An 11,328-nucleotide genomic window follows, 5' to 3' on the forward strand; every position below is an offset into this window, starting at 1 on the left:
TGGACAACAGTAGGGCCAAGATAGCATGCACTGTGACCATCGAATCATTTGGTTTCAATAGTGGATCGCCACCGAATAAATCGGTTGTGATCAGCTTGGCTTGCGATAACCTCAGATTCAGCTCTGGAACTTTTCAAAGTTATTTCAGGCCTCATCAATTCATAAGATGGGAACAGTGATAAGAATAGCAAATCAGTCGGTGAGGGAAGGCAGGTGAAGACTGCGGCTCAGAGTCACTAATCCATTTGGTGTTGTTCAAGATGTTTCACCGAATCAGTCAGTGATACATGGAGCCCAGGTGTCAGTTGCTCCACGGCTAGCTGAGGTGGCATGCGTCGATTCATTCAGTGCTACCCCCTGTGTACCACTGAATTAGTCGGTGATATGCAGAAGGTTATAACAGCTATGTAATGGCTAGTTCATCGACTTGGGGCTATAAATACCCCCATTGCCCAGCCATTTCATGAGTGTTAGAGCTTGGAGAAGCTATAGTCTCATATACATATGTGTTCTATCCACCAAAGTGCTCAAGAGAAGATTAAGGCAATTAGCATAAGACTTAGGTCTTGATTAGTGGTAGTTTAGGCCTATTAGCACAATGCTTTAAGGGTTAGCCTAGAGTTAGGCGTGGTTTGCACACCTCTTTGTTCTTGGTGCTTGCGCACACCAAGAGTTGTAAATTTGGAGCTTGTAAGTCTTGCGAGACCCTCCAACCACGTTTGTGGAGTGGTCGCTGATGCATTTGAAAGGGAGGAGAGACCCTTGGCATCCAGGAGAAGCTAGCCGGAGACCCACTTGTGTGTGGGGAAGGCTCGTTGGCTATCCTACGGAGTTACTTGACCGAGGAGCTTATGTCAGTGTTTCATACCCGGCAACTTACCGAGGGGTATCTTGAGGTAGTAGATTGGTTGGTGGGGGGTCGCTGGACCTAGAGCTTGATGGTAAAAGTGAGGATATAAGACACAAATTTATACAGGTTTGGGCCACTAGAGTAGCATAATACCCTACATCCTGTTTGAGGTGTTGTATATTGTGTCCTACGCTTGGGTGTTGTTTGGTGTTCTTGGTTTAGGTTCTGCTCTGAGGTGGTTCTGCCGATCTAGGTACCTCTACTCTCCTTTCGGGATTACTAGTCAGTTACAAGGTAAGAGTCCTAGTAGAATTACAAGGTATGAGTCCTAGTAGGATTATAGGGGAATCCTAGTAGGAGTCCGTCTTCTTTCTTCCTTGTGGGTATGGAGGATCTATCCCCGACAAGCCCCCGAGTGCTTCATAGTTGAATGTAACAGCCTTTGAGTACTTTTCAGATCCTCCCCAAGTAGTTTAGCTCTCCTCGAATACTTTGTCGTGCTGAATCTTCAAAGTGCTTCAAGGATGCTACGAGGCTGTGATGTGCTCAAGCCCCAATCTTCTTGATTCGTAATGGTCATCTTTGGAATGTGATATGGAGGGTGGTGAAGTGGAAAGCTTTGCTTTCTGATAACTCGGTAAAAATCGTCGTGTCACCACACCAAGAGTTTATCTTCTTTACTTCATTTACCTTTCGCATTTATTATTGCACTTATATTCCACATTTACTTTTCCTAGAATTGCCATGTTTAGTTTATAGGATTGGAACCTCTAGGGTGCAAAGCTCTTTTACGGTAGAGATAGAAACACATAGAAAAACCTAGTGCACATCTAGATAGAAATTGAAATAAGTTTTTATATGTGCGTGGAGCCTTAAATTTTAGAACACCCAATTCGAACCTCCTCTCTTAGGGTGTCATGCGACAATCCTTGATAGCCCAATCTGATCTTGCTCTACGTCCCGCAATCCTAATTTCAATCTTATCTCGGGCCAAATCATAGTAGGATTACTTAGTCGGTTACCCCTGCCTTCCTTTATAGGTGGTTCTGTCGATCTAGGTACCCCTGCCTTCCTTTATATCTCCATGGGGTGGGATTACTCAGTCGGTTACAAGGTAGGAGTCCTAGTAGGATTACAAGGTATGAGTCCTAGTAGGATTATAGGGGAATCCTAGTGGGAGTCCGTCTTCTTCCTTCCTTGCGGGTACTGGGGATCTATCCCCGATAGCTTATGCCCTTGTGCGGGCATTCCCTAGAGAGGGGCACCAACAACAAGGACTAGTGGAAAGCTTTTCTTTCCGATACCTTGATAAAAATTGCCGTGTCACCATGAAGGCAGTTTGCCTTCTCTACCTTATTTACCTTTCGCATCTCTTATTGCACTTACATTTCTCGTTTACCTTTCCTAGAATTGCCATGTGTAGTTTATAGGATTGGAACCTGTGGTGCAAAACTCTTTTGCGGTAGAGATAGCAACACATAGAAAAACCTAGTGCACATCTAAATAGAAATTGGAATAGGTTTTTATATGTGCTTGGAGCCTTAGTATTTTAGAACACCCAATTCACCCCTCCTCCTAGGGTGTCACGGTCCCTTCACCACAGCCCAGTCCACCATCGCCACATGCTCATGAGAGTGCGCAACGGGAGGAGTTAGACGGTAGGTGAATCGAGGAGGATCTTCCTCAGGATTCCGCACCCAGATCCTCTACACCAGCACATAGATCCAGTACAGTACGTTCCTCTTCAATGACTACAACTTCTTCACCAAGGATTGCTGCATCTTCTCCTCAACATCAACCTGAACCTGAGCTAAGGTGCACAACACGAGGACAGCATGGTATAGTAAAAGCAAAAATACCAACTGATGGCACTGTACAGTATGGTTTCTTGTGTAAAATAGGTGAACATGAGCATTTGCAAGATGCTCTAGGAGATCACAATTGGAAACAAGCTATTCAGGAAGAGTTTTCAGCCATGGTCAAAAACAAGACATGGCATCTTGTTCCTCCAGTTAAGGGACAGAACTTGATTAATTGCAAATTAGTGTACATAATAAAGAAGAAAGCAAATGACACAATATATTGGTAGAAAGCCATGTTAGTTGCAAAAGGATTCAAGGAAAAGGTGTGGAATTGATTATAAAGATATGTTTAGTCCTGTTATCAAGATTGCCACTATCAGGTTAGTTTTGTTCATAGATGTATCAAGAGGTTGGGTTGTTAAGCAATTGGATGTACAAAATGTGCTCCTTCATGGTGTTTCGGAAGAAGAGGTTCACATGAAACATCCTTAAGGTTTTGAGGATAAAAATAAGTCCCAATTCGTTTGCAAGCTTGACAAGGCCATATATGGATTAAAGCAAGCACCTCAAGCTTGGTATTCTAGATTGAGTTCTAAGCTTTATGATCTTGGTTGTAAAGGTTCAAAGTCAGATACATCCCTATTTATTTATCAGAAACACGATGTAACTATTTTCATGCTTTGTTGATGATATCATAGTCACCGGTTCTTCTCAAGATGCAATTTCAACATTATTACAAGACCTGAAGACAGACTTTGCAATGAAGGATTTGGGGGAATTAAATTTCTTCCTCTCGGCATTGAAGTAAAGAGGGAAAGGCAAGGTGTTGTTCTTTCACAAGAGAAGTATGCCTCTGAGTTACTTCAGCGAGTAGGAATGCTCAAGTGCAAGCCCTGTTCAACACCATTGCCTACCTTGGAAAAACCGCCAAAATTTGAAGGAGAAGCCTTGAGTGATGAACATAGCACAAGGTATAGAAGTATAGTTGGTGCTTTGCAATTTAACACTCACTCACCCTGATCTAGCTTTTGTTATAAACAAGGTCCACCAAATATTGCAAGCGCCCACAACTACTCATTGGACTATTGTGAAGCGCATTTTGAGATATATTAAGTTCACATTAAATCTTGGTACGACAATAAGCAAGTCTAACTCAACATTGGTGAGTGCATTCTCAGATGCAAATTGGGCAGGGAATGTCAACAATCGAAGATCAACATGAGGTTTTGCTATTTTCTTCAGACCAAACCTCATCACTAGAGTGTTAGAAAGCAACCAATAGAGCTCGTTTAAGCATAGAGGCTGAGTATAAATCATTAGCAAATGAAACTAAGATAATTTGGGTTGAATCACTTCTTGCAGAACTCTGAGTCAAGCAAGATCAGACACCATGCCTTTGATGTGATAATTTGGGAGCCACCTATCTATCAGCTAACCCTATCTTTCATGCAAGAGTTAAACATATAGAAATTAATTTTAATTTTGTTAGAGAAAGAGTTGCATAGAAATTGTTGCTGGTTCAACTCATACCGTCCAAGGATTAAATTGCAGATGGTTTTACCCAAGCTTTAGGCGTCTAGGCATTTGATGAATTTAAGCGCAATATGAACTTGAAGATAAAAGACAAGTTAGATTGAGGGAGGCTGTTAACTAATATGAGTTGTACTAGTTGCGTGTATCTCAAAGGTTGTTAGCATTCTTTCCGATATCTCTTGTAGATAGAGTCCCATCTTTGTAAACTTGCTTTGCAAGATTGTAATCCTAACAAACCCTATGTATATACCACGCTAGGGGCTATTCCTAGCTTATATAAACACGCAACCATAGAGCTCGGATGGCTAACCACGTTCAACAAATTTTACACTCCCGCCTCCCCTATCGGTTCCAAGGACACCATCATTGCTAGATTCCTTTCCCTTCCCGTGACCGCTCCCTCTCTAGTCCGGCCAAAGAATGATTCTTGCACCACCAAAATTGCCCAACCACCATCCTCCACCACGATGGTGGGTGCTGCTATTGCTGCCTTGCCATTCCACTTATTGCCCGCCACTACTGCCAGGCAGCAACCTCCCTATACATCTACCCAACTCGAAATCGCAAATCCTAACATCACCGGCATTGCCATCCTATGACTAGAATCACGTGTTACTTTTACCATCCTTTCTTACTTCTTTCCCCCGTGTTCCTTTTTTGAAAATTTGGTTATCCAAAACATGTACCATTCCCACTCAGGAAGGACTCTCACGTTTAGTGCTATGCTATACCGAGAGCACTCTTGCGTTTCGGCAAAACCTTTTGAGTAAATTGCACCCACCATACAATAACTTGGGAGGCAGGTGCAAATTGGTTCAACAACTTGAAAAATGCTCAATTTAGTACAATAACTTATCAAGTGGGTGCAGATTGGTCCAACAACTTGTAAAATGCTCGATTTAGTACAATAACTTGTCAGGTGGGTGCAGAAAGGTCCAACAACTTGTAAAATATTCAATTTAGTACAATATCTTAGCAAATTGGTGCACCTACCGTTTAAAGATTACAGTAATAACATATTAGTTAAAGTATATGGATATATGAATTGTTCCAAATAATAATTCTTAGGTTTTTGTCAATAAAAGTTGTTGATCATGATCAGGTTGTTGCTTCTCAACTATGTACATAGGTTCTTTGTTCATTATTTAAATTGACACAAATTTTAGAATTACTCTATTGGCATTATCGAAAGAGTAAAGTCAATAAGAGAGATCATGTGACATTAGATTTTTTCTGCACTTTTGCTCTTGTATTCAACAACTTTATAGAAGTACATTTGTTTCATTCTTTTACCTTATTTTCCGTTTCTAAACAAGTACTCCCACCATTCCAGAAAGGGTTCAATTCTGATTATGTTTGTGAACAAATGCCCATCCCAAAAGAATGAAATTCTAGCAATATCTAGACAACAGTTTGATATATAGCTAGAATTGCATTCTTTTGGGACGGAGAGAGTACATGTGCTTTAAAAATATATTTAAGTCAAATGCCTAAAGGTATTGTTAGTATATATTAACATATTGATATTTTTTAGATGAAAAATACACGGTGTTCGCCTAAACAGTCGTTTAAGCGGTGTCTAAACAGTGAACGGAGGCTAACCGTTTTGTTTAGGCTTAAACGGTCCATTAAACACAAATAGACTTAAACGGTCAAAAACAGGATTAAACGGGCTAAACGACCTAAACAAAATGGTATTAAATACCATTATACATGCTAAACGGTCATTTAACACACTATTTAGGTGAACACTGTCAATTCCACTTGAATTCTTACTTCCATAAATATATATACTTTAGTTTTCCCATAGATATTATTTATATTTGGTTTGTTGCATGCATGAATATATGTACTTGGTCTTTTATATGCATAAATATATATACTTTGTGGAATGCTTGACCTTTTATGAGCATGATTATGTATAATTTAGTGATAAAGTGCAAAACTGTTTAGACCGTTCAATTCCGTCTAAACACCATTTAAAGCATCTAAATACTAAATAAAAAGTGGCCGACCGAAAATACATATAATCAAACATATAAAAAATAGTAAAGGTGATTATCAATATTGAATATAAAAATAAATATTTCCAATCAAAATTAAGTAACGTATAAAAATAATTAAAATGAAGATATAATATTAATTTCCTAAACTCTGAAGGTTCTAGTCTCGGCCAAATATATTTTCATTGCGATGTGAATATCAATGATTAAATAATTTTTCATAATTTGTTCCAACCTGAATATATCCTAACCCAACATTAGCAAATGTGTTGGTTGTTATAACATTTGGACCGCAAATACACCAATATACCAATTTATTGCACTAAATTGAGCATTTTAAAAGTTGTTGAACCACTATCAAATTATTGTTTACAAGTTGTTGGATCAATCTGGACCCACGTGATAAGTTGTTGTATGGTAGGTGCAATTTACTCAATTTTTTGATGGGGTTTTGTAAATTTCGAAAAAATCAAATGCATACTTTCCAGAAGTAACATGGGTCCGTGTTAGCCCATTTCGCTGTTGTGTGCGCCCACTGGCCCAGCCCACTCCATGTGCTCGCAGCTCGCGTTGGCTTTGTCTCCCTTTCTTCGGCGGCGCGGGCATCGTCCTCGTGCACGCCGTCACAAAAGATTGCAGAGGAAGCCCAAATCCCAAATCCCCCATCTGCAACCCCAAATCGCTAATCATATCGCCTACCCACTTCAAGCCCTCTCCATTCCTGGCTGCTTTTCTCTCCGTCGGCATGCGGTTGGGTCGCGGGGCTGTAGGCGGGCGGTGACGGGCACAAGCCGCACCCGACGCGCACGGCAGCCGGGCGGCAGGCCCGAGGAGACGCAGGGCACACGGCAGCGAACGCCCAGAAGGTAAGCACATCACGCAGGGGCCATGATTTGTTTGTACTGTCACGCTATCTCCGATTTTCGAGTGCCAGGGCCATGAGATCATTTCGCACACCCATTCGAGGGAATAGGATTTGAAGGTGGCTGCCGGATCGGCGATTTAGTATTGTTCTTGAATCTTGATGTAGATGGAACTGGAAGTGTTTTGGCATATCGACAAGGATCACGGCAGTAAAGTACTGTCGATGCCAATTTATGGTGGCAGATGGCTTAAAGATTACGACAGGGGAGGAGATGAAGAGAGGAACTGGGGAGTTTTTAGAGGGGTATAGGAAGGTGTCACTAGCCAGGAGCTCATGATAGTCAACGGCAGAGTCTGAAATGTCGACAGAAATTATTTGTTCCTTTCTCTTCATTCCAAATGTGCTCCACTGGTAACTTTCCCTTTCTAATCTCAAAACATTACTAGCTTTTCTCATATCAGCTTACTTCAAAACTATGTAAGGGACCTACGATTTAAGTGACTTCGAGACGTGCTATGATTAGGCTAGGCCTGTGCTCGACAAAACCCCCCAAGGCAAGTATCATTTAACAAGCAAGCGTACTGCTCTTATGCAAAGCACCTGGTGAACCTGCTGGCATTGTACTCTGCAGTCTCAAGAAGGGTTGGTTTTATTCATTGCGTTGTGTTCCTGGCATTTTATTCAGATATGGATTAGCTGAATTTGTGCAATACCTTGATGTCTTTCGCTGTCATCAACTAACCCGTTTGATGTTTTTCCATATCATCTACTAACAAGTTTGGTCAACCTATCAGGTGGAGAACAATTCGTGGTACCACCAATCTCAACTGCTATCCTCCAGCACCAATGCCTATATGAGAAACAAAGTCAACAAGCGATTGCCTCCACCAATAACTCACCCAAATTTGGATAAGTTTTGAGGAACAAAAATACAACTGATGCAGGTAATGTTTCAAACTCCAAAAGGTATCATTGACCGTAGCACCTCTGGAGGTGCTGCCCATGCAGACCATCCGCAATCTCGCTTTTCTGAGTTTGTGAGCATCGAGCCGCTCACTTTCTCAATTTCACAGGAGCCCAGGAGAGATGATGGTCTGCTTCGGCTTCACACTATAAAAAGAAATTGGAAGGCAGCAACACAAGCAAGTTCCTGGTCCTCCAATGGCCATAATAAGATACAAAATAGGTATCCAACTAAGCTACAGCTAGCCTTTCCTTAGTTTCCTGTGTTTCAATGGCCATAATAAGATACTACCTCCATCCATAAATATATGATGTTTAGTACAAGCTATTTAGTTCAAACATGAAATAATTTGCTTGCCCTAAACGTCATGTATTTGAGAACGGAGGATTATTACAAAATAGGTATCCAACTAAGCTACAGCTACCCTTTCCTTACTGTGTCAGCTGCCCTGCCAAGGACAAACTCTGCGTGACCTGTTCGGAAAAGGGACATAATTCTCATGATTGCCCCATGAAGGATCGAGAGGAAAAACTCATATGCACTATCTGTAACAAGGTTGGTCACTATTACTTGCGGTGCTGCCGACTGAATGTGTCTGAGAACCATGCTTGCCATCGTTGTGGCGAAAAAGGACACTACGCCAGTAAGGGACCCATGCATTGTGGTGATAAGTTCATTTATACGGGCCTCAGTTGCTCCAGCTGTGATACAAACCATTTGCTTGGGAGATGCCCTATGAGCAACATTACATGTTTCCTTTCTGAAGGTAAGGATTGTGTCCCTGCTCAATGTCACTTAAGTCCAATACTCACTGCAGTAAATCAGCACTGTCGAGAAAGCTTCCGAGGTACTCTGAAAGAGGGGAGAACAGTCACACGACTCGATCCACCCAGCGGAATAGAGCTATATGATGATAGCCGTGAATGCCAATTGAACGGGAATAATGAAATGGCACCCAAGGTCTCAAGCTGCAGCCTTGGTGAGCCAGTCAACCGTGATGGGGGGAGCCCCATAAAAACTCATGTACTAGCTGCTGACAAGAACAACCCTGCAACTACGACGGATGAGCCACTAACACCAGCGTCAGGATTCACCTGCTTAGACTGCCATGAAGACAACTGCCACTCTGCAAATAGTTGTTCTAAAAAGAAGTCACCTCGAGAATTAGAGCCATATGATTGTAACCATGGATGCCAATCTATGGGGGCTAGTGAAATGGTGGTACCCAATGTCTCAAGCATCAGTCCTGTTGTGCAAGACCGATGTGATTGGGTGAGCCCCATAATAACTAAGATACCAGCCTCTGAAGACACCAACGCTGAAGCTATGACGGATGTGGTGCAAACAAAAGTACTAGTAGTCACCTGTTTCAGCTGCCATGATGAAGGCCATTGGGCAAGGAATTGTCCCAAGAAGGCACCTAGAAAATTGGTTCATTGTGGTGTCACCTGCCTAAATTGCAATGGCAACCACTACACAATTAGATGTCCCAAGAAAAAGAAGCCTGGTGAATTGAAGCTATGTAATGTCACCTGCTTAAGGTGCCGTGACAAAGGCCACTTTGCAGATAGGTGTCCTAAGATGCAGCAGCCTAGATAATTGGAGCCATATGATGAAAGCCATGGACATCAATTGTGATAGGAAGAGCCTATCGTAACTTGCTTACTGTAAGCCTGTGTTGTTATTGTTGCTGCTGTTGCTGCTTATGCAGGCATAAGTTTGATTGTTGTAACAATTGGGATGGTACATATAAATCATAGTGTCACATGAATGAATCTTTTTGAGTGGTATACTTGGTTTCAAGTATTTTATTCATGGTATGTTTTATCTGGCTACTCGCAAGCTGGGAGGCTTGTTAATGCTCTTGTTTTGCACCACCATTGGATATACAAGACCTCGTTCTTGTTAGGTAGAGCTGTACACTAGTACATTTTTTATCGAGTAATTACATCCACCATAGCAAAATGTACGAATATATACGCGAATTTGTCAAATGTGTGCACATGCACACGGTCAAATGTACGCTACATAGATGTATTTTGCCATCATGGTAGGTGAAGTGGATGGTTTTATGCATATAACCCCTATCTTTAATCCCCTTTTCATCTAATAAGGTACTTTCACCTCATATAAATTGTACATGTCTGGTATATAGTCTGCGATAGGCTGCCGTCTCAAGGGTACGTGTATGAAATCTTGCTTTTGGACTGTTGAAAAAGAGATTAAGTATCTGAGAAATGTTTACTGGTTAAAATCTACAATTATTTATATGGTAACAGGAGTAATTTTTTTATTACTGTGCGAGTGCATTTTCCATCCTTCGTGCTATTGGCAAGATTAAAGTTTGATATTTGTGTGTACGTGATTCTGATGGCTTTTTTCTCGGTAAACTGACAAGATTATTGTGGTTCGAGAAAACAATACCTAGCTTCAATGTTGCTTGGTGCTTGGAATGATGCATTTATATCTCTTACAGACTAATGTTTTGTTGCTTTCTATGGCAGACAGAAGGATTAGGAAGTAACACACCTTAACCCAGTATCCTTTTTCTCGACTGAACACCCCCATGAACATTACCTTGAGCTTGAAAGCAGCCGAAAGACAACCATTGTTTTTGCCGCAGCTTGAGCCCTTCATTCATTTGTTGAATTGGATTGTGTGCCCGCGTGAATGAAGGTTGAGGTTTAGTGTGTGGACTCATCATTTGTCTTTCTGTTTCCTCTTATTATTGTTTAATCAGGTTTTTGGCACGAGACTGACTCAGTTTTTGTCAAGACGAACAATGCCATGACAGGTGCTATAAATACTACAAACATTCTAAATGGTTCTATTACCGTGCTTGACAAGCTTTATCAGCTTTTCTAATTTATATTCGCCGATGTTAAAAAAAAACATGAGCTGTGCGCATGATTAAGACTAGTCTTTAATGAGAAGGGGACAAAGATATGGGGTTAATTATGTGCATAAAATCGTTCATTTTACCCGGTAAAATACATCTACGTAGCGTACATTTGACCGTATATGCACACATCTAACAAGTTCGTGCACCTGTTCATACATTTTGCTACTTATTGGATCAAAATGATACAACCACCTGTTCATACATTTTGCTACTTATTGGATCAAAATGATACAACCATACAAGTTGTCATGTGGTAGGTGCGATTTACTTTTTTTACCTACACTACAATTTTTTCAACCCTAGCTAAGCATGTTGGGGCTTCGGCATGAACCAGTGAGGGTGGACGCTTCCGGTTGGCGCTGTATGCAGGTAAGCCATTGTCGTCGGGGGTACGCCATGGCAACTGATG

The 11,328-nt window shown here is 41.3% G+C and overlaps 1 protein-coding gene across 4 annotated transcripts; it reads left to right on the forward strand.

Moving 5' to 3' along the window:
* The first annotated feature begins 6,784 nt into the window (after nucleotides 1-6,784).
* LOC101778855 lies at nucleotides 6,785-9,837 on the forward strand. Of its 4 annotated transcripts, XM_022824744.1 has the most exons (5): nucleotides 7,063-7,464; nucleotides 7,577-7,695; nucleotides 7,848-7,997; nucleotides 8,127-8,239; nucleotides 8,461-9,837. In XM_022824744.1, the coding sequence occupies exons 3-5, from the start codon at nucleotides 7,992-7,994 to the stop codon at nucleotides 9,614-9,616; spliced, it is 1,275 nt and encodes a 424-aa protein (XP_022680479.1). In that variant the 5' UTR covers nucleotides 7,063-7,464; nucleotides 7,577-7,695; nucleotides 7,848-7,991; the 3' UTR covers nucleotides 9,617-9,837. The 4 variants fall into 4 exon arrangements, with proteins under 4 accessions (XP_022680477.1, XP_004956330.1, XP_022680479.1 ...); XM_022824742.1 differs by adding an exon at nucleotides 6,785-7,054 and having other exon boundaries at nucleotides 7,219-7,997; XM_004956273.2 differs by lacking the exons at nucleotides 7,063-7,464; nucleotides 7,577-7,695 and adding an exon at nucleotides 6,785-7,054.
* Nucleotides 9,838-11,328: the final 1,491 nt, after the last annotated feature.

Source organism: Setaria italica, chromosome II, assembly GCF_000263155.2.
Source record: "Setaria italica strain Yugu1 chromosome II, Setaria_italica_v2.0, whole genome shotgun sequence".
Classification (NCBI taxonomy): Eukaryota; Viridiplantae; Streptophyta; class Magnoliopsida; order Poales; family Poaceae; genus Setaria; species Setaria italica.

Bases quoted from the DNA above. Each gene is read 5' to 3' on its own strand.
- LOC101778855 (XM_022824742.1), top strand. The intron at 8,240-8,460 runs GTATCCAACTAA...TTACTGTGTCAG, and splicing joins CATAATAAGATACAAAATAG to CTGCCCTGCCAAGGACAAAC.